We start from the raw sequence: 24,575 nt of genomic DNA on the forward strand, positions 1-24,575 counted from the left end.
TAAATATAAAATATTTTATGCTAAAGGAAATTTTGAAAAAATGATAATGACCCTAAAACTTCTGACTATAACTTGGATAATTCTGTTGATTTTAGCATAGCTTTTAAAAGTTCATCATTAAATCGTATATATATTCCTATATATACTTATGTATAATTTCATATATCTTACCTATATTCATAAATTCTATTTTCTAGTTCCATTTAGTATTATGCCATAGACATTTTTTTTGCTATCTAGTCAGCATAATTAGGATATTTATATAGGGCACCAGTAATATGGAGATAAATCAGGAGCTGATTTAGCTGAAGGAATGAAGCCAGGAAGTGGTACAGAAATTACAAAGTTCATTTTTGCCTGGGAGATATTATGAACTGGTGATTGATGATGTGACTATAGGAGTGAATGCCTGCTTTTAGCATCAGTAATACTTATTTACTAAGCAAAATAAATAACTGAGCCAAGTGAGAGAGACTCTTTCCCTCTTAAGTTGACTTTAATAGTAATACTGTATATTATCTTAATTTATATGATTAGGTGAGACTTGAATTCACTCCTTTAAATTACTTTTATAGAATAAGCATTTTTAGTTTATATTATGAAAGTCATTAAGTCAATATTTAATGATTGTCTTTTAGTAAATTTTAATATTTGGTCCTTTTCTTGTCTCCAAGTAAATAATATAAAATGTTTTCTTATAGAAAATTTCAAGGGCACCACCTACAGTTTCCAGAAGTGTTGATGTTCCTTCAATTCCTTCTTGTGGATGCTCATATGGTTATGATATTAATGAGGATGGCAGTATTATAAAACATTCTCCACCTGCTAGTGACAGTACACTAGGTCCAGCATACTATAAACCTCAATTTGTAAGTATAATGTATTTTCTATTGACAATTGGAAGATTGTTTATGATTGTGCATGTTTTAATTAATGTAATACCAACTGCAGTAATAAATAGACCCCCAAATCTCAGTGGCTTAATACAACAAAAGTTCTTTTTTTCCTCGTTCATGTGGTATTCCTTGTTGATAAGAGATTTTCCTCTATGTAGAGCTACAGGGACACAGGCTTATTCCATGATGATTGTCATCATCAAAAGGCTTTGGTTCATCTGTATCCAGTTGGCAAAGGGGAAAGAGGATGGAGGATTGCTAGTGGGAGGATTTTGTGACCATATCTGGGTGTTAAAGCTCAATTATGTAGACACACTTAAGGGCTAAGGAGGCTAGGAAATACAGTCTAACTACATCTAGGAAGAAAAGGAAACAGGTTTCACTTACTAGAAGTCTCTGCTACAATGTATAATCCTATGGAATACATAGATATTCTTTTCCTGAATTTGGAAGGCAAAAGAGAATTTTTTTCAATAAAGGAATTTGAATCAGATAGTGTAAGCATTATTTATTTCACAAATGTTTATTAAAAAAGGTAAGGAGCTTATCTTTAGTAAAATAGCAAGCATATTATAGTATATCCATCTCATGCAGGTTTTCAAGTTCAAACCTGGCTAAAACTGAGCCCAAATTTCATTTAGCCAATTGAAATGTATGAATTATCCATGAATATGGATATGTCTGTTTTTACTTAATTACAAGACTGAAATACATAGTGCTTTCAACTCATATTTTTATACTTTTATGAGATCTGGAAGAAGTAACCCCCATGAGGAAATTGGCCAAAATTAAGCATAGACTTAAGGAGAGGCTGAAGAGAGACAAACCTTGGGCAAAGAATAGGTATTCTCATATTTGGCTTCACCTTCACTCTCAGAACTCTGTTTTTGTTTGTACGTGTCTCTATCTTTGGACTTAGGCCCAAATAGCTTTAGAAACCATTTGGTTTGTGGCTGTACTGGTGCATTTTGGGGTCTTAGATCCTTCGAATTGTTAAAAGTTTAAAAAAATATATATTTCCTGTAATTTATATAATTATATATAGAATAGTACAAACATAATAACAGATACCCATGAATGCAAACTGGTGCAGCCACTGTGGGGGCGCCTGGGTGGCTCAGTCGGTTAAGTGTCTGCCTTTGGCTCAAGTCATAATCCTAAGGTCCTGGTATTGGGACCGTGTCGGGCTCCCTGCTCAACTGGGGGCCTGCCTCTCCCCCTGCTTGTGGTCTCTCTTTCTCTCTGTCTCTGTCAAATCAATAAATAAAATCTTAAAAAAAAAAAAAGATTCCTTTAATTTGGAACAGTTCTTTAGTCTTTCTTTGTCTTTTGTAGTCTTGACTTTTTGAAGAGTATAGCCTAGTTACTTTGTAGAGTATTTCTTAATTTTGGGTTTGTGTATATTTTATCACAATTAGAGTAAGTTTGTATATTTTGGCAGGAATACTCCAGAAATGATGTATCCTTCTCAGTGCATCACATAAAGAGGCACAGGATATCTCCTTATCTCATGATTGGTGATGTTATCACCAATGGAGGTGGTATCTTCCAGTTTTATCTACTGTAAAATTACTGTTTTTAAAAATTTTATAAATAGTTTGTGGGAGTTACTTTAAGAATAAGTAGATATCTTTTTCATCAAACTCTCTAGTTTAATATTCTTTCATGATGCCTGATTCAATTTTACTGTGATGTATATCAAGTGGTGGTTTTATGACCCCATCTTTCCTTTGACATTTATTTGTGAGCTTTCTTTATCTTTCTTCCCATTTATATCAGCATGGATTCATGAATTCTTCTTTTATGCAAAAATTTATAATTTATTACTCATTATTTATTCTGAGGTTTAAATTACCTCAGATTTGATCCTTGGGTGTCCTTTTAAGCTGCTTCTTGTGTCTTTTTGACATGTCCTCATCATTCTTTAGCATTTCTTTACTGTCTGGCACAGTAAGATGTTCCAGTTTCACCAATTTTTTTTTTTTTCCCCAGCCCCAGCCTTGGAATCAGACATTTTTTTAAGGAACTCTACTTCCATTTAGTGGGGAATGGTATTTTAAAGCAAGATCAGTATACCACATACACGCATTGCTACTGGGGGGCCCTTGCTTCAGGCTGTCAATGGAGAGAATTAGAAATCCATACGTATTTCTTATCTATCTGTCTATTAAAAACTTGGAGTTTATGCTAATACCTGATTTTGGTAATTATGTTGTGGTTATAAAAGAGAATATCTGATTCTTAAGAAATTCCAATCCAGTACCACAGGTTTGTTCTAGTCTTTCCTTTTCCATGAGAAACTTATTATTCCATTTCTCAGTATATTTACTTGCTTTCTTAGTCCTGTAAAACACTGAAAGGAATTTCATGGCTAACCCATCCCTGCAAAAAACAGACCTGACAAACCACAGAGCCCTTACCGATGGGTGGTCTTGAGCTTCTACACTGGAAGTACAGCTAAGGTAGGCTTATAAACTGCCTGCTCGAGCACTGAAGGTGTGCCCTAACACATGCACAGAGCACCTCTGCAAAGGTCGGAGACTTGTTAGTTCAAGGCATTTAAGGAAATGCCTTGTCCAGCGTTTGTCCAACCATCACCTGACCATTCAGCTAACCAGGCTGAGACTTCAGTAGACACACATGACAAAGAATACAGAATCTAGAGATAGTCCAGGAAGATCGCTAACCAAGCAAGCAACAACAAACCCATAGATGGGGGGGGGGGATTCTGATTTTCAGAGTTGCCACATTATATTATCTAAAATGTGCAATTTTCAACAAAAAAGTGTGAGAAATGCAAAGAACAGAAAAATAAGGCCCATAGGTAAGAAAAGCAATCAATAGAAACTGTTCTTGAGGAAGCCAGTATGTTGGACTTATTAGACAAAGTTGATAAATCAGCTATTTTAAATATATTCAAAGAAGTAAAGGAAGCTATGTCTAAAGAACTAAAGGAAAATATAAGAACAGTGTCTCATCAAATAGAATGTATCAATAAAAAGTTAGAAATTATAGAAAGAAATCTAATAGAAATTCTGGAATTGAAAAGTACGGTTATGGTCTTGAAAATTTACTGGAGGGATTCAGTAATGGATTTGAACTGGCAGAAGAAAGAATTAGGAAACATGAGGACAAATCAGTTGATACTATGTAGTCTGAAGAAAGAAAAAAGAATGAAGAAAAATAAACATAGCTTCAGAGACTTGTGGGACACCATCAAGCATACCAACATATGCATAATGGAAGTCCCAGAAAGAGAGAAGAAAAACAAAGAGTCAGAATGTTTGAAGAAATAATGGCTAAAACCCCCCAAATTTGTTGAAAAACATTGATCTATACATAACAAGGAGCTCAATGAATTCCAAGCAGGATAAATGTAAAGAGATGCATACCTAGATACTTTACAGTCAAACTGTTGAAAACCAAAGACAAAGAGAGATGTTAAAAGAGCAGAAGTGACAAGGAATTCCCCAATAAGATTAACAGTTGACTTACCAGAAACCATGGAGGCCAGAAGGCAATGGGATGATATTTTCGAAGTGCTGGAAAAGAAAAAAAAAAAGACTGCCAATCAAGAATTCTGTTTTTTGAAAATGAAGGTGAAATTAAGATATTCCCAGGTGAACAGAAACTGATAGAATTTATTTCTAGTACTTCCTCTAAAAGAAATACTAGAGGCAGTCCTTCAGGCTGAAATGAAATGTCATTAGATAGTAACCAAATCTATACAAAGAATTAAAGAACAATGATAATGGTAAATACATAAGCCACTGTTATTTTATTTTTAGCTTATAACTCCTCTCTTGATTTCTGTTGATTGTGGAACACAGTAGAAATGGTACATTTTATGTTCAAGTATAGTTGTTTTAAGACCTGATGAACTGCTTCATGGTATAAAACATAGGAAGAACCAGGTTATCTCTGGAAATAGAGAGGAAGGACATTGTAAATTATAGATGTGTCTCCTATTCTCAGAGAATTCCCATTTCTTTCTGACTATGGGTCTCTTGTCCCATGAGTGTTTTGCTCTCTCTTTCTATGCCATACCTGGTTTTCCAGGCCTTGACTATCCCGTCATCCTGTTAATCTCAAAATAATTAGTCTTCTTCAACAGACAGTACCAGTATCTTAGGTATTTGAGGAAGATGCTTAGAAGAACAGTAGAGATAAATTATATAAAAATTGCAGTGAAATTAATGGAAGTCCTATAGTCTAATATCAGTATACTCTGTCCAAGGTAAAAGAAAAGAATGGAGTATACCACCTGGGTTTGTTTCTTGGCTTCACTCTTTAATAGCTATTTGTCCTTGGCCAGGTTATTTAAGCTCTTCTTCACAATAGTCTTAGATCTTTGGCCTTAGCTTAAACAAATCTCTTTTTCCTCTTACCTTAAATCTCAAAATGGTTATTCATTCTTTAAAATTATACTTTTCATATATACTATTTCTTTGTTTTGGAATAATATAGCATCTATTCAAGGGCCAAAACCATGTCTCCAAGCTTACCTAGATGTATAAAACCTTTTTCACACATGAATAAACATTACTTTGGCATATAAAATTTATTTTCCCTTCAGAAAAAACCCCACAAATTCCTATAGACTACTATGAAATTGTTACTGTAGTAATGTTCACTTAGATCTTATGCAATTTCTGATAATTCTATGTATCTCTTCAGTTGCTTTTTGAGATAATCTTACATGTGGGTTCAGTTTCTAGATATGAATATTAATAGAAGATTAAGAAAATAATCTAAGAGATATGGAATAGTTGTGGTTCTTCCCTGACCTGAAGAATAACATATGCTGGAGATATTTTACATAGTTTTAAATAGAAAAGAAGCTCTGAAATTAAGAGTTGTGTAAGACTCTAGCCAACAAATGATAGTTTTAGCTGTACTTTATAAGGAAAAATTCTCTATATAAGTTATTTTGTATAACATTTGAATTATAAAATTAATGTCTCTCTCATGTGCATTCTTTCTCTCTCTTTTTCTTAAGAAGAGCCCAAGTAACCATTAGAAGCCTACTTTTCAGAGGTGGATTTCACAAGCAAAGTTTGTGGAGGAATTATGACACTGACATTTGCTAATGATAACATGCTGGGAACTACCTGTATGCTGCCATGGTAGAGAACAGTCCATTAGTGTTTGAATTGATGCACTTTGGGACTTTTAATTCTTCACAAATTCCGTTTCCATACTTAATTATGGAAAAGACATGGTGAAAAAGTTGCATAGCCCCTTCTTCATACATTTTGTTGTCAATGGGAGTGGCAGTTAGTAATTCTTCTTCAAGTTATATTACCACATTCACTTAAAATAATGCAGCTCCATGCTGAGTTTGCCTCAATTAAGTCATATTTTATTTGCTAATGATTTTCCAAGTTGACAATGACCTTGAAGTTGGTATTGTCAACACTTCTTGACATAAAGAAAGTATGATTTAGAGTTAAGAGTGCATCAATTTATTTTTCATTTCCTGCCTTGCATTTTTAAGAGGCTTTTAAATTAAATTTCAGGTTGAACGTTTACCTGAGTAACCTCTGCAGTCAGCGGTTAGTGAAATAAGTAGTTGTCAATTCATATGGCTTAGGTGAAATTAATTTTAATGTATATACAGGAAAAGGATTTTGCTAATGTCTTGAATTGTGTGTATGTATATTTATGCATGATCTTTCCTTCTACTGGATTATGTTAAGAATTGTTAAACAGTTGAGCCACAAAATCACAACAGTGTAAATTAACCTGAAGAAAGTTTCCTAGACCTAATTCTGCTCAAGGTCTTAAAATGCTGTGTTAAAAAAATCAATGTAAAACTTTAACATGTATTTTTTAGGCTATAAAAATATGATGTAAGAGATGCTTTATAAAATGCTGTGTTAAAATACTGATTTTTTTAAAAAAAATCTATAGGCCATAGTAAATAAGCATAGTAGATATGCTCCTGCCTGAAATATATAAAATATCTAGCATATCTAACATGTTATAATGTATTAGAACAGAGTTCTACATTTGCATGCTTCACTTCCTATTTTGCCTAAAATCTGCACATTATGAAATTTCACTTAATTTTAACTAAAAATAAAGTATAACACGAATGAAGAAATTTTGCTCTTTCTGTCCATTCAACTATATATGTACTTTGAAATTCATGGCTATATTAGGTAATTCCATTTGAAAGATGATCTAGAACGCTTCCTTTAGCAAAAGGAAGTGCTGTGTGGCTTGGCATTCTTTCTTTTCCTAAAGCTCTGTAGGGTGCAGCAGCCTTTGGAGTTGCCGCTGACCCAAAGGAACAAGCTGCCTTTCAGCTTCTCTAGTGGGTGCCATGGTTTCTTCTGGTGTTCATCTACTACCATCTGCAGCTCTGTTGGACATGTCAGACTGTCCCATTTTTCTATACTGTCCTGCTAGGTGTTACATTTGTCTTTGCACCCCAGATCCAAAGCCTTTGGGTGATCTGACTGCCTTATTTCCTTTTGTGTTATACTCAGGAGTGCCGAAGCAGTGTGTACTCTGTGTGCTATAGAGACTGGTGAGATAGCTCTTTCAATTTTTTTATTCATAGCTCTGTTCCTTGTAGTACTGACAAAGATCTGGGCTTGAGAATCATGTATCAACTAGACAACCTACTTATGATAATAATATCATAATAATATCATTTTACTTTGATATAGTGCTTTATAGTGTTATAGCTTCATAAGCGTGTTAAAGCTGAACATCTACTGTGAAGATAGGAAAATACCTCTCTGCTCTTTGCGTTATAATTCATCAGAAGGGATCTACATATTAATAATCTAAGTACATTGAGACCACTTATAGTGCTGGAAATAATCCTAATGGAAATAAGGATTGATCCTTTTTATTTATATAACAAGTTTCCAGGCTTCATTGGATTGTGAGTATTAAAGAGTGTCACAATTCTGTTAATAACTCAAATGTAAGTGTGTTGTCTCCTCTTATTGAAGTAGAGGTCTTCTAGCCTTCTGCACACTTCTTCCCAGGTGTTTCTGGGAGTCCTCAGGGGCTGTCTTGACCATGCTCCTGAACAAGTCTATTTCCACCAGGCACTTCAGTCTCTTACCAGATGGTGCTCTCTGCTGGGCGTTTCTACCAGTGTACTTCATCACAGCTAAAGCTGCATGATGAGCTGGGGTGAAGTTGGGGGACTAATGCCTTTTTCTCTTTGTCTTATATAATATTATAGGGGTCTAAAAGTAGCACTGAGTTTTACCAGGGTTTAATGAAAGAAGTCTTTTAGATTTTTATCATAGCCTCTTTGTACCCTGCAGGACACAGGCATAAATCCAGTGGGGACTGTTAGGGGACAAATTCAGTCCACAGAAAATATTCAATATTCAGCGTTGCTACTTTTTGGACAGTAAGATTTTCTTACTGGATGAGGGTCATTATGATTAGCTGCTTCCCATAGGATTAGTTTTCACACTCACCTTCTGGTTGATTTGCCCTATTCACTAGACATTTCAAAACATGTCTGAATCTTACTTGGACATAATTAATAACTCCCTGTTTCTCTACCCTCAGCTCCAACATCCTCTACCACCCCAAGCAAGGAATAAACAAGGGAAATCAAAGCAGGAGAAACCTGTAGAGAAACTGCAGTTCAATTTATCTGTGAGATTGCATCTATAAAAAGGAATCAACAAAGGTCCCATTTCACTTCATGGATACATCAAAGTTCTGTCAGAGAGTTTGTTGGCCCCTATTTAATTCTTTAAGATCAAGTGATGTAGAAGGGAAAGTTTAGTTTTATTTGTGTTGTATTCTATAACATCTGAGGGCTAGTTGTTAATGGTAAGTTCTAGGAAGTTAAAGGCATTTTCACATAGTAGGGAATTTCAGTGCTGTACCAGATTCTTTTTGGATTTTGTTGTGGCATCCCAAAACATTCTGGATTGGTACCTCTCTAAACAGAGTTTTCCTCATTAGGGGCCAATGGCAGAGCTTCCAATTTATTTCCAACCATGCATGCCAAGAATAGAGTGGGTGTTAACATTGTCTTTCATCACTTCATATAATGGTCCTGGCACAAATCTCCAAGGATAGTAGTAGTTTTGAGAATTGCTCTCTATTTACCACCCAAGAGTTCATTCTAATCTCTAGTTCCTGTCCCACTGGGGTCATCAATGGGCTTCAGAGGAGGTTCTTTTAACATGAGGTGAGTTCTTTTTCTGGTTGTATTCTCTACTGTGCTATATTTTCCAGAAATTGAAGTTTTGGAATGTGACTGATAGCTTCTTAGTTTCTAGTACTGGTAACTTGTGTCTATTTTATAGAATTTTTTTTGAAATTTTGGTAGGAGTTGGGCAGATATGGGTTCGATTCACCATTTTGAACTGCAATTATACTTTATATCACTAATATAGCTATTTCATTAATAATTATTTATAATGATAATCGAGAGAGGTTGGTTCCACTGTTCTAGAACAGTAATACTCACCCGGGACAAGTGACACTGTTTTATGCAGTTAAGCTACAAGTTTGTTATGGGGATTTTATTTTATATGTATATGAATTGGATTATTAATCTAAGCTTATTTTAAAACTATATTTTTATAAATATGAATTAAAAAATAAGGTAAGTAGACCTGAGTTGCCTTTACCATCAGTTAAACAATGATTTTTAAAGAAATTCTTAAATGATTGTTCAATTTAGAATCTATCAGGTCAACAAAAGAGAATTTCTGTAAGAGAAGTTACTGTTCTTATGTTACATTTTATTATTTTATTAATTTCCTTTAACTTTCCTAAAGTGAACTTTTCAGGGTCATGCTTAATTTTGACATTTATTATAATGGATGCAAAGGAAACATGATTGTTGATTTCTTACGTGATAAATAATTTCTTTGGCATTAAAGGACTAATCTGGACCTCAAGCATTAATAGAATGAACTGGGGGTAGTGTGTAATTTGTTTGTTGTATATTTGTTGCTATTTGAAAACTTTACCTGAATTTGTTGTTGTTTTAAATACTAGGTAATCAGAAATGATCTAATATCTGTTGGTGATATTTGAATTTGAATTTGATTTCTGGAAATTAATTTCTATTTAAGATCATTTTTAACAGACTTTCTATTCCCTAAATCATACAGTTCTGCCCTACCCTCCCTTTTTTAAATGATGAGGAACTCATCTTTATTGCCCTTTAAGGTGTTAGATTGCTGAGTGTACTGTTAAGAGCAAAGCTGTTCATATTGGTTGAGGCTATGCTAAAACTAGAGATACTTCTCCAGGAATCCTGGCTGACTCAGGAGTGGGGTGGGGTACAGCAATATTAATTTAGGTTGAGAGAAGACTTAAGCAATTATTAGAGGAACCCTCTTGACTAAGGCTGTCTTTGCTTTAGATTTGGACTTAAATGAAGTTAAACATTGTTTCATGATTTATTTAAACTATGTCTCATTTTCACTTTTTTTTTTTTTTTTTTTTTTAAGGATTTTTCCAAAGCAACTTTGAAATACAAGGGGATACATTTTGGCAACTCTTTGGGAAGACTTGAGTTACCTATAAAGTCAGGGCCTGGTCCTGGACAGTATGATATAATCCAGTAAGTTAAAAAAAATAAAAAGTATACCTTTAATGTAGTTCTTGACTAGAAAGTATTCTAATATATTTATTTGTGCCTGGCTCTGGTGTCCATTCTTCTGCCTAAATGATAGCTTTAGAAGCAATTCTCAGTGTGGGGTCAGAGCCATGGCATCAGCTTGGAGGCTATATTTATGAAGTTTAATTAGGAAATACATTTCTGGAAAATAACTCTTTCTGTCTTTATTTTCTCCTACTCCTACAGTAACGCCTTAGACATGGGTCTATGGAAGACAAAATTGAGTAACAAATACTGTGTTGTTTTCAGACTTTATCACCTGTTTTCATTATTAAAATTTTTAAACAAGATCCAGCTTATCCACCTGATTCTTTTTCTCTCATAGAATGAGTTTTCTTATAGGAAGTCCCAGTGATTAGCTATCTAATTAGTTTCCTAGACAGATTCAAACACATCTATATACCAGTGGTGGCTGAAGCTGAGACTCTTTCTTAGACTCGCTTGCTGATGTTCATTTACTGAACAAACATTGTTTGAATTCTTCCTGTGTGCTAGTACTACACGTAGTAACTGAGAGTAAAAGGAATAAAACATGGTTCTTATTTTTGGGAATTTATACCCTATTCTCTTTTCTTTTTCATTTTTTTCACTCTCCTAATATGGGAGGTACACCTTGTATTTTTATTCTTTTAGTAGTACACTAGAACTTTAATATTTATCTTTAGTTTAATGGGGTCTATATCTTTGCCATTCTTCCGAACAAAAGTCTACGAAATGTTCTAATTAAGTCTGTTCATCCCCTTGACATATGTTTTTGTTATTCAGTATTCTAAATTTATCCTTTGTTCTTTCAGTTTGGCTGGTTTGCTTATCTGTCTGTCTTTCTGTCTGTCTGCCTGCTTGCCTGCCTACCTGTTCATCAGTTTTACTGAAGTTTAATTAACATAAGGTAAAAGTAACCTTTTTTTAAGGTATGTAGTTCTCTGATGATTGCTTTCCTTCTATTCCACTACACTTCTGACTAAATACCACAGGCGTAACCGGGACTCTCTAACCTTGTTGCTCTGATTTTGCTTGGCAGCTTTTTCCTAACAGTCTCTTTTGTTTCTTCAGCCTTGTCCCGCTCCCTATCTAATTCCTCATTTTTAAATGTTACTTTCTCTTTGAGGTTTTTTATTTCCTGAGTTTCTTCTATTTGCATTTTCACTTTTGCTTGGGAATGTAGCCATATAGATTGCATTCCAGATTGCTTCATTATGTCACCATTTCCATAATTTGTCTGCTCTTTGATTCTGCTGTCTTCACTGTACCTTTTATTTGGAGTTATCTTGGTTCTGTCTACTAGTTGACATTTTGTTTTATTTATTATTTATTTATTTATTACATACCTTGTGCTTTACTGATCGAGTCAGAATTATTCTGGTATATTTGATACAGTATAAAAGTGGAGATACTTGGTCATTGTGAATGGAAAGATAAGCTTCTAGGTCTCTTTTGGGAAAGACACAGACCTAAATGATATGTGACCCTTCTGATTTCCCAAATATAAATTTGTTATCCACAAAACTATTTGAGGTTTTGAAAACAAGTTCATTTGTTGATTTTGTGTGAAAAAAATAAAAAAAGTCATCATTCACCAGTGAACTGACATGTTAAGTGAGTATTTAAATCATAGCAATGTCAAAGAAAATATTTGCAATTATATGACTTAAGCATTTGTTTTTATGTTTTTCTATAATCTGTTTTTAAAAATGCTTATGTTCAATATAGTTCACTGGAAATGTTTAATATGAGGGTTTTTTTAAAAATTCTGTTTAAGAAATGGAAAAAATAGTATAGTCAGTAGAACCTATTTAAAAATAATTCTTGTAGGGGCGCCTGGGTGGCATAGTTGGTTAAGTGTCTGACTCTTGGTTTTGGAGTGGGTCGTGATCTCAGGGTCGTGAGACTGAGCCGCACATCAGGCTCTGTGCTCAGAGCAGAATTTCCTTGAGATTTTCTCTCCCTCTCCCTCTGCCCTCCTGCTTGTGTTCCCTCTCTCTCTCTCTCTAAAATAAATAAATCTTTTAAAAAATTCTTATACTAATTATAGCTCAGTTATTGTGTACTTATGGGCCATGTATGGCATTAAATACTTCACCTATTTATCTACTTTAATCATTACAATCTTAAGAATTGGTTGTTACTATTTCCAGTCAGGTGAAGAATCTACTCTGAAGTTTAGAGAAGTAAGGTGATTTATGGAAGGTCACATAGCTAGTAGGTAACAGTGCTAGGATTTATATCAGGCTGTCTGACTCTAAAGCTTGGGCTGTTAATCACTTTTAGTTTCTTATTCTTTCTTGTGGTTGTGTAAATATCAGTGAAAATAAGCATCTCTTTTATTTTCAAAGAACTTGATGCCTTTTTTTTTTGTTTTGTGATATAAATAGTTGAAATACAAGGAATTTGAAATTTTAAAGATGTTTTATGTTAAATAGAATACACAGGAAGCTTTTTTGGTTAGCTTTTTATTTAAACTCCTAATATAAATCCCACATCCTATCTTTTTTTTTTTTTTTGGTCATTATTAGTGTAGGTTTATTAGAACGCTCTGAATTGGAAAATGCACAAACAACCAACATAGATGAATACATTTTACAAAATTTAGAGTATATTGGCCTAACATACCCAGATGTTCTTATTATTGCATACTTTTTAAGCAGACAATGTTGGTGTAAAATATTCTCTTTGCTTGTATAAACAATTATATATTTGAAACTGAGAGCTCAATTTTTCTGACTTTTCTAAAGGAAAAAGAAACCTCATTATGAAAATATTAACATCAAGAAAGATAAACAACGAAATTATTGCTTAAATCTCCCACGATTTTATGAAGTAATAATATTGCAGGAGGAAAAAAAGGTAAGTTGAAATGTAGCTATTTCATCTGCTGTCTATATTTTAAGATCATTGACTCTTATAATTACAGGGTTAGAGTACTCTTAGATCTACTGTGCCTGGTAGCTAGTTGTTACTTAGTGAATATTATTGGAGGAACTACACTTTAAATCTCTATCAGTGAATGCCATCTCTGCTTGAACACCTCTAGTGATAAAGAACTCACTAGTCCTAGGTTTATTGTTTCAGTAGTGGACAACTCCGTTTCTTATAATTTCCTTCTTAAACTGATCTGAATTTGCCTGCCTGATGCCTACTTTTTCTCTTTTCCTGTGACTTCTTTTCAGTCTCCTTTTCAGTCTTTTTCTAGTAAAGGTAACTGTTCCAAGTATTTTTGGCATTATTCTTATTATTCAAATTCATGATAATCTATTTTCCTTTGAAGTGATGTAGAGATCTTCTTCAGTTTGTGAGTCTCTCTCTTTCTCTCTCTCTCTCTTTTTAATATGATACTAGAACCAAGCATAATATTCTTGGTGTAGTCTGATTAGTACATAGTAGGATTTTCATCTTCCTTCTTCTGGATGGTATACATTTATTAATATAAAACCCAAGATTTCATTCCTTTTTTATAGCTATGTTTCAGTTTACTCTTTTGGAACTTGTAGGCAAATAAAGCTGTAGATTTTTTTTCTCCTTCAGTATATTATATTTAAACATGAAAACTTGAACAATGGAATATTACACAGCTATAAAAAAGGATGAGATCTTGCCATTTGAAATAACATGGATGGACTCAGAGGGTATTATGTTAAGTGGATTAAATCAGAGAAAGATAAATACCATATGATTTTACTCATGTGAAATCTAAAAAATAGAACTTATGAATAGATAAACAAGCAAAAAGCAGAATCAGACCTATAAATACATAGAACAAACTGATGGTTACCAGAGGAAAGGAGTATGGGGGTTGGGAAAAATGGGTGAAGGAGAGTGGGATATAAAGGCTTACAGTTATGGAATGAATAAATTAGGAGAGTGAAAGGGACAGCATGGGGAGTATAGTTAATGATATTGTAATGTTGTATGGTGACAGATGGTCGCTTCTTGTGGAGAGCATAGCATAATATATAGAGAAATTAAATCACTATATGTACATCTGGAACTAATATAACATTGTATATTAACTATATTCAAGTAAATAAAAAATCTTTAAGATTATAGAATAAAAATTTTAAAATGGATCATTTAGAATAAGGATAAATGATTCTCAGCTGAAAAATTAGTAACTATTTCAATAAGAATTTTCTCTGCATTTGATTTCCTTGATCTTCCCCTGTATATCAATCAGCAATGATAAATATTGTTTCTAGAAATGAAAAGACACAATAACAGAATAATGCAATAGAATTGATCTTATAGAATTACAATTAGAAATCTCAAGCAGTATAAGAACTGTTAATTTAGAACCATGAGAGATAATAGTCTGTAGTTTTCTTTTTTTTTTTAATAATAATTTTTTATTATGTTAGTCACCGTACCGTACATCCTTAGTTTTTGATGTGGTGTTCCATGACATTATTTGCCTGTAACACCCAGTGCTCCATGCTGTAGTTTTCTATTCTTGTAATGTTTTTGTTTTTGTATTAGGGTTATGCTGGCTTCATAGAATGAGTTAGGGAGTATTCCCTCTGCTTCTATCCTCTGAAAGAGTTTGTAGCGAATTGATATAATGTGTTCCTTAAATGTTTGGTAAAATTTACTGGTGAACCCACTTGGGCTTGGTATTTTCTTTTTTTGAAATGTTATTAATTACTGATTCAATTTTTAAAATTGATATAGGCCTATTTGGATCATCTGTTTTTTCTCGTGTGAGTTTGGGAAGATTGATTCTTTCAAGCAATTGGTCCAATTTATCTGGCTTATCAAATGTATGGGCATAGAGTTCATAGTACTCTGTTTATGGGATCTGTAGTGATGTCCCCTCCTTCATTTCTGATATTAGTAATTGTGTCCTCTCTTGTTTTCTTAGTTTACCTGGCTAGAGACTTATAAATTTGATAGATCTTTTCAAAGACCCAGCTTTTGGTTTCATTGATTTGCTCTATTCATTTCTCATATTCAATTTTATTGATTTCTGCTCTAATTCTACTTATTTCTTTTCTTTTGCCTACTTTCAGTTTAATTTGGTCTTCTTTTTTATTTTCCTAAAGTGGAAACTTAGATTTTCATATGTACTTTCGTTGCTATAAATAAATCAGTTATATTTAGTTGATTGATGGTGTTATTGATTCCAACTATGTCTTTACTGATTTTATGCCTGCTAGTCTGCCCATTTCTGAGAAAGGGATGTTGAAGTCTTCAACTGTGATAGTGGATTCATTTATTTCTATTTGCAGCCCTATCAGTTTTGCTGCTTTGTTGTTAATCATGTACACATTAAGAATTGTTATGTCTTCTTGGAGAACTGGCCTTTTTATCATTATATAATGATCTTCTTTAACCCTGATAATCTTTGCTTTGAAATTTGTACTACTAAAAATTAGTATATCTACCCTTGCTCTCTTTTGATTAGTGTTAGCATGGTATGTTTTTCTCCATTTGCTTTTAATTTATATTTGTCTTTATATTTAAAGTGGGATTCTGATAGACAGCAAGACTACTATACAAGTCTTGCAATAGTGGGTCTTATTTGTTGATCCACTCTGACAATCTCTGTCTTTTACTGGTAAATATAGACCATTGACATTCAAGGATTATTGTTATAGTTGGATTAATATCTACCATATTTGTTATTGTTTCCTACTTGATGCCCTTGTTTTTTGCTCCTATTTTTATCATGCATTCTTTTTCTGCTTTTGTGTGGTTCTCATCTGTTTTTGCCTTCTATATACCAACAAACTGTACAGCCTACAAGAAATGAATAAATTCCTGGAAACATACAGCCTAGCAAAACTGAATCAGGAAGAAATAGAAAGCCTAAACAAACCAATAACAAGGAACCTGTATCAGTAATAAAAAATCTCCCACAGAGGAAAAGCCCAGGACCTAATATCTTCATGGGTGAATTCTACCAAACATTCAAATAAGTATTAATGTCAATCCTTAAATTCTTCTAGAAAGTAAAGAGGGGACGCTTCCAAACTCATTTTATGAGGCTAGCATCACCCTGATTACCAGGCAGACACTTCAAGAAAAGAAAACTATAAGCCAATATCCCTGAAGAACATTGTTGTAAAAATCCTTAAAAAAATGTTAGCTGTTGAATAAAAAATTTAACACTGCATTTAAAAGAACATACACCATGGCCAAGTGTGATTTATCCAAGGGATGCAAGGGTGGTTCTAACTATATACAGTTTGCCTCTTTTTCCTTTAAAAATCAACTCTGTGAAAACAGTTTTGATAAAATAAGAATATTGAGGTATTAACATTTATAATGAAAGTAGGTAATATGAGCATATTGATATTTTCTTCATAGTTGGTAAAATATGAAACTAATGTTTTGTTCAAAATGATTTTTTCCCACAACTTTTTCCATGGGAGATCCTGACCTCTGTAATAATAATAATAAAATAAGAATAATTTTTCATTTCTTTATCCTATAAATAGTAAAAGGAATAAGGACTGAAGATTGAATGAACTAGTTGAAAATAGGATCTTAATTGTACATGTCATTTCTTAATGTCTTTTTGTCATAGCAAATATTTGCTTCTAATATGTAGAAATTTTTAATTTACATTTTGAGGTAACAAAATTTTTTTGGCTTATATAATGCTAAATGGTAATTTCTCAATGATTCTTAGACTGGATTTGGAAAATAACATTTTGGAGTGCCTGTCCCACATGTGTTAAGAGCAGTTGCAGGAAGTATGGCTTGGGAAAGTTGGTAAATTTGGTGTGGGATAGGCTGACTGGCTTCATTCCATTTTTTGTTTCTTTAAATTCAGTTGATGCTCTGACATTGACACAATAGATGATACATAAAGATTAGTTATAGGTAGTAATTCCTTAAAACTCTCTTGGAACGCTCTTTACTTATATCGAGCCCATGGTTCTTTTTCTTTTTTCCCTGAATCTCACCCAGATTTCTTGCTTGTATTTACACATTCGTACTCCTCTTTTTGGTGTATTAGACTTTGGCTTCTCTCTATGGTTATGTTTTCACATCTTTACAAATTTCTTTCTCTGAACTCTCTAGGTCTGGCTAATCCAGGGCATTCCCTTCCCTTTACTTCTGTAGAAGGGGAAATTAACACATACTAGAAGAGAGAGTGTAGTCTTGTCAGATTTGTTTCTCAACATGTTCATTTTTTTTTCATGTCATTTAGAGTTTATTTCAAAATGCACTTCTTTTTGAATTTAGAAGTTCACTTTGTTTTTTAAAAAACTGCTCTTTTAAGATAATCATTCACATATCATAATTCATCCATTTAAAGCACATAATTGAATGGTTTCGTGTATTCACAGAGTTGTGCAACCATCACCACAATCAATTTTAGAGTATTTCACTCACCCCAACTAGCAGTTACTCCCATTTTATTCCAGTCCTCCCAATTGTAGGCGGTCATTAATCTATTTCTGTCTCTGTAGACTTGCCTTTCTGGACATTTGATATAAATGGAATCATGCAATATTTGTCCTTTTGTGACTGGTTTCTTTTACTTGGCATAATATTTTCCTAGTTGTAACATGTGTCCATATTTCATTTTTTTATAGCTCAATATTCCATTACATGGATATACCACATTTTGTTTATCCATTTTATCAGTTGATGGACATTTGGGTTGATTATACTTTTTGGTTAAGAATAAAAATAAGTATAATACTATGTTAAACAAAAGCATAAGAATGAGCATAAAAATAATTCTGCTATGAACATTCATAGATAAGTCTTTGTGAGGGTATATGTTTTCATTTCTCAGGGGTATATACCTGAGAGTGGAATTGTTGGATAATATAATTCTTACGTTTTAACTTTTTGTGGAACTATTTTACATTAGTGTAAAATTGAAGGTTTCAACTTCTCCACATCTTTGCAATGCTTGCTATTGTTTATCTTTCTGATTGTAGCCATCCTTGTTGGTGTGAAATGGTATATCATTCTGGTTTTGATTTGCATTTCCCTAAAGACTATTGATGTTGATTATCTTTTCATATACTTGTTGGCCATTTGTATATTTTCTTCAGAGGATGTCTACTTAGAGTCTTTGCCTTTTTTAAAATGGATTTTTTTTATTATTGACTTGTTAGAGTTCTGCAAATTTGATTTGCTTTTATTTTGGATTTATGATTAATATAAATAACATTATTTCTTATATATGGAATCTTTAAAAAAATGTTTATCTTATGTACCCAATTGAGTCATTGTTTCTAGAGGATAGGAATCTTTCATTCTGCTTGTTTTTTGATATACCTATAGTTAGTGGAGTGAGGATAATGTTTATTAATGCTTTTTGAATAAATTGATTACAGATCTGAAAAATGGGCAGTTTTATTTTAAAATTTGAACTTAGAGAAAGAATTCTTAGGTTTTTTTCTTTCTCCTATTTATCCTACTGCCTTAGAAGAATGTTTTAAAGCAGTAAAATAATTAAATAAGTACTCTAGTGTCTTTGGATTTAAGCATTTTCTGATGATACAACAAAATATAATATGAATGTAATAGTTTAATGAACAATTGCAAGTTTTAAAAAATTTATCATATTCTTGAGATCTATCTAATTCTTTGTATATGCAGTGTTGTTTCAGTACATCTTTTGAATATATTATGGTGCTCTACTGAGAACTTCTGTTAAGAAACACAAAATAAACTTTTATTCAACCTGAATATTTTCCACAGGAGTTTTTCTTGCTTTTTGCAATGAAAATTCTTTTTAGTATCTTCCTTAACACTAATGAAATCCTTAATATACAAAGACATTTAACAATAGTTTCTGTTGAAGTTCTTTGATTTGGTAATGCAAAATTTATGGGGTTGCTCTAACAGCTTCTTACCAGTTAAAAAACTGAGTAAAATTTCACTAGGTGGCGCCAATATTTTGGATTTTTATAGACATAAACTGCTAATTCATTTCCCATATTCATTAAAACAAATGTTTAAAAGCTATGTGGCAAGATATGAAAATTTGCCTTGTAGTTCTTCTGAGCAAACCTAAATTGGAAATTTTAATTTTTGTGAGTTCTGCTAAATGGAAATTACTTAACAGTATGTATATAAAATGTTATTTGAATTCTGGTTGCAAAATAAGTTATAGAGCTGTCATTTCTCCTCATTTATTGATATAAATTTATGATAACTGTTAGAATTTTAAAAGTTACACTTTAAACATGTAACTCATAAACTAGGTTTTTCTCTGGATTAGTAGATTACCTAAAAATAATTTATTAATTGTAAGTAGATCGTAAGTAGATTTAGCACTCGAATAGAAAGATGTAGTTTCAAGTAAGTAAAATTATGCTTAGAAACATTAATAAGAAGGACATAAACAGAAATAATGTATAGCTTTTTGTGATTATTTTTTGAAGCTTGTCAATATATTATTAGTAATGGTTTTCTCTTATGGGTGGATTGTTCCCTTATTTATGATGCAAAAATTTTACCTTTTCACTTGTCATTGCTAGTCTTTAATATTTATTAGATTACCTGATTGGTTGTCATTATAACAAGTAATTGGTTGAAAATTTACTGCAGTTAGTAATATGTAGTGGTAGCCTCAAAGAACTTCAACTTGAGGATAAATAAAGATTTAGGAAGACTTGCACACAATTAAATGTGTTTTTCTCCCCCAAACACAAGTTAGTTGTTTGTGTAATGGCTAATGTAGACCTAAAAGTGGAATGCTTACTTTTTTTATTTTCTAAAATAACTTTTCCAATTTTTAAATTATGGGTTTCAAAGAGGAAAGAAAAGGTGTCAAAGTGGGAGGAAAGGATTGAATTATTAAGAGACTAACGGACAAAATTATGTGTGAGAAAAGGTGTGAGGAAAAGGTTTAGAAACATTTATTCATTGCTCAGTGATTATTTATCTTTGGAAGAACATCTGATACTTTCAAGTCTGATTGTAAAATGGTTTGTACTGTTACTAATGACTTATATACTGAAGTCATACTCATTTGCGGTAAGATTTTAAGAACTATATAAAATAAATAAAGCATTCTTAGATTTATTAATGATTTAGCAGTGAGGAGTTCAGGCTTTAGAATCACACTGCAATTTTTTGCTCCATCATATAGTAGTTGTATGACCTTGGGCAAGTTATTTTGCCACTTTAAGCTTAAATATTTTTCCTTCTAGATTTCTAAAATATGAATAATATCTACAAAATGTTATTGTGAGAATCTGATGAGGTGTAATTGTATATACACATACATATAGCTTAACACAGTATCTGACATTTGTTAACACTCAGTAAGTGATACATATTACTATTACTCATTTAATGGATATTTATTGAATACTTTATGTTGTGAAAAGAAAGATGAGTACTACAGAGGTTCTTAAGTTCACACTTTGATGGAAGATACAAATATGTAAAAAATTATACAATAATATTCAGCTCCGGTACAGTGGATTTCAGAAGAGAAACTCATTGTTCTTAGAGGATGGAAGAAGTCAGGAAGGGGTTTCAAAGTATGTTTAAGTTGTGTTTTGAAGGATGGGTAGTTATTTGTCTGGAATGGAATAGAACATTGCAGGTAAAGAGGATGTGCAAAGCCATGAAAATTTGAGAAAAGCAGTTTTTATTTTTATCTGTAGGTGATGATGAACCAGTAAATATTTTAAGCAAGAAATAGCTTTGTGATTTTAGAAAAATAGGACAGTCAGCTGTGAGTCAAAGTATGGGATATGGGAAGGGGAGAAAGGAGAAGTCATAACGTGATGCATAGTGATTCACATAGTGAATACCTGTATTAAGATAGTGAAAAGAGCCTAGAAATGAGGGGAAAATGACATATATTTGTATGTCAACATTGATTTTATCTGCTGATTAATTTGATGTGGGAAGATGAGTGGGAAGGAAGTACTGAGGATGACTGCTGGATTTCTTACTTAGAGTTCTATATGAATAGTAGAGAGAGTTGGAGAGAATATAGAAAACATGCCGCTGTGTGTGTGTGTGTGTGTGTGATGTATAGTACTGGGAAATCAGATTATTTTAAGCTTAAGCATCTATTTGTTATATAGGTGGAAATGTCTTGAAGCTAGTCAGAAAATCGAGAAAAATCTGAACTGAAGATTTAGCAATTAGTCTTTGGGTTAAATTATATCATCCATAAGGAGTGAGGATTGAACCTGAAGATTGACAACATATAATGAATAAGTGGAGGAAGGGGACTCTAAGAAATAAAGAAGGAGGATTAAAAACAGTATGAGTAGGTCATCATTGAGGGAGAAAAACCATGAGAAACTCTTAACTATAGGAAACAAACTGAGGGTTGCTGGAGGCAAGGAGGGTGGGGGGATGAGGTAATTGGGTGATGGCCATTAAGGAGGGTACTTGATGGGATGAGCACTGGGTGTTATATGCAACTGAGAATTATTGAACTCTACATCTGAAACTAATGATGTACTATATGTTGGCTAATTGAATTTAAATAAAAAAAGGAAAAATCAATAATAAAAAAACCCCAGTTGAGTAGAATGGGGAAGGAGTGATCTCGGAGGAGCCAGAGGAGGATAGTTGCCACCTGTGTTACATACTTTCGTTAGGTAAATAAAGATAAGAACTGAAAAGGATCCACTGAACCTTGCAGAAATTTGAAATCAATGGTTATTTTAGCAAAGCACTCTGATGGCCCTGGTTGCAGACAGCAGATGACCTGAATTTAAGAATAGATGGATGATAAAGAAGAGGATCTTTTTTTTTTTTTTTAAGATTTTATTTATTTGACAGAGTCAGCCAGTGAGAGAGGGAACACAAGCAGGGGGAGTGGGAGAGGAAGAAGCAGGCTCCCAGCGGAGGAGCCTGATGTGGGGCTTGATCCCAGTTGATCCCTTGATCCCTTCGCCAAAGGCAGACGCTTAACGACTGCGCTACCCAGGCACCCCAAGAAGAGGATCTTGTGACTATAGGCTGCTCAGTCTTTCAGGAAGCTTACCTAAAGTGGACTGCAGAGAGATAAACTCTTATTGAATAGCTAGAGTTTTTGTTTTATTTTTTTCTAAAGGAGACACTTTATAGTTCTTGCCACTATAATTCTGCATGTGTTATTTACCTTTTGCTAATTTAATATTATTGCCAAAATAAAACTAGGTTAATGATTTTAAATAACCTGATGATTAAGTTATTAATATTTCAATTCAAAAAGCATTTCTTGAAGTGAGTAATATATGGTTAGCATTACACTAGTTGCCTTAGGACTTCAGATATTTAAAAAAAATTTATTTGCCTTCTAATTGGGGACACAAATCACATATATGAAACAATTAGAGAAAATACATGGTGTTTTCCCTAACATTTGCTGAATGAATGAATGAATGAATGACATAAATCTATGAGTGTTAAAAAATAGACTATATGTGAAATAGAGGGATATACTGAATGAAATGAGCTTTAATACTTCTTATGACATAAAAGCTGTTATAATCTGACTCTAAACTACTTCTCCAAATGCACATTTCTCAATTCTTCTCTATGTATCCTATATTTTAGTCGTATTGAACTATCTTCAGTTTCTTGAGCTTAGCATTTTCCCCACTCATTCCCTGCCTTTCTCTCTCTGCATAAGCTAGTCTTTTAGTCTTTTGCCCCCTTTTTCTTCATGTGGTTGACTTCCACTCATTCTTTGAGATTCAACTCCTGGTACTTTCACATACCTCAATCATGGCATTTATCATTGCTGTATTATCAGTATATGTTTCTGCCATCAGACTATGCCATTCTTGAGGTCAGGGATTATGTGTTATTGATTTTAAATCCCTAACACATGGTAGATTAAAAAAAATTGAATGAAGGAATAAAATTACATTAAGCTAGCTCTTAGAGGAAATATTGGGCAATAGATTGATGGAGGGAGCAAATGACATTTGGGGTGAAGTACTCAAAATAACATTTGAGTAGCTGGCAGAGTAATCTAGCTGGCCAGTGAGATCATTTTAGTGAGTACTGAGAGAACCCTGAAGATGGTAATAATGGAGGGCTTTTAATGCAAGCTGGAAATGTCCAGATTCCATATAAATTGTAGTAGTCATTTTTAAGCAGAAAGATGTGGAAAAATTTTCAAGTTGTTTATTTTGATAGTTGTTCATTTTATAAGACTCCTTAGTTTAAATCTAATCCATTCCTAAATGTCCATCAACAAATGAATGGATTAGGAAGAGGTGGTATATATATATATAAAATGGAACATTACTTAGTCATAAAAAAGAATGAAATCTTGCCATTTGCAACAACATGGATGGAGCTAGAATGTACTATGCTAAGCAAAATAAGTCAGTCAGAGAAAGACAAATACCATATGATTTCACTCATATGTGAAATTTAAGAAACAAAACATGAACATAGGGGAAGGGAAAAAAAGAAAGGGAGGCAAACCATAAAAGACTCTTAACTGTAGAGAACAAACAGGTTGCTGGAGGGGAGATGGGTTGGGGATGGGCTAAATGGGTGATGGGTATTAAGAAGGACACTTGTGATGAGCAGTAGGTATTATATGTATGTGATGAATCACTAAATTCTACTCCTGAAACCAATATTACACTATTATGTTAACTAACTGGAATTTATTAATTTACTAGAATTTAAATAAAAACTTAAAAAAAATCACAACCCCTCCCTAAACCCAAAAACCAAAAAAACACCTGAAATTGTAAAATCAATCAATCAATCAATCAGTCAATCAATCTAATCCATTCCTGAAAGCATACTGGATAGCAAACTTAGGTAGCAGGAACCTATATTCTGTTGACAAAAGGTAGTACATCCGGTTCATGCAAAATCCTACATCAGTTTCCCAAATTAAACACACTTAAATATCTATATACCAATCACACAAGGATTTCTGTAAGGCATTTAAAGCCCAATTACTTAATTAAAAAAATATTTTTTGAGCTCACTAGTATGTTTGTGCTTAGTCAAAAATGGTTCTGCTCTATATCACGTATAACTTTTTATTTTACAAAAAACATGTTCTGTAATATCAATAAACAGTGAAATAGTGTGTTATAGATACCAAAAGTATCTAAATTGTCTGGGTTGATTATATCCTCAGCCATGTGGCAGAAGCAAAA

At 33.0% G+C, this 24,575-nt stretch overlaps 1 protein-coding gene across 1 annotated transcript in view; it reads left to right on the top strand.

Annotated features, from left to right (window-relative positions):
• STPG2 (sperm tail PG-rich repeat containing 2) overlaps positions 1-24,575 on the top strand; it is a 536,245-nt gene that overhangs the window by 21,125 nt on the left and 490,545 nt on the right. Inside the window, exons 5-7 of the mRNA XM_034672291.1 lie at positions 702-869; positions 10,352-10,464; positions 13,254-13,365. Of these exons, the coding sequence (XP_034528182.1) occupies positions 702-869; positions 10,352-10,464; positions 13,254-13,365 (393 nt within the window). The remainder of the gene's footprint in view (positions 1-701; positions 870-10,351; positions 10,465-13,253; positions 13,366-24,575) is intronic.

This window comes from Ailuropoda melanoleuca, chromosome 11 (assembly GCF_002007445.2).
Source record: "Ailuropoda melanoleuca isolate Jingjing chromosome 11, ASM200744v2, whole genome shotgun sequence".
Taxonomy (NCBI): Eukaryota; Metazoa; Chordata; class Mammalia; order Carnivora; family Ursidae; genus Ailuropoda; species Ailuropoda melanoleuca.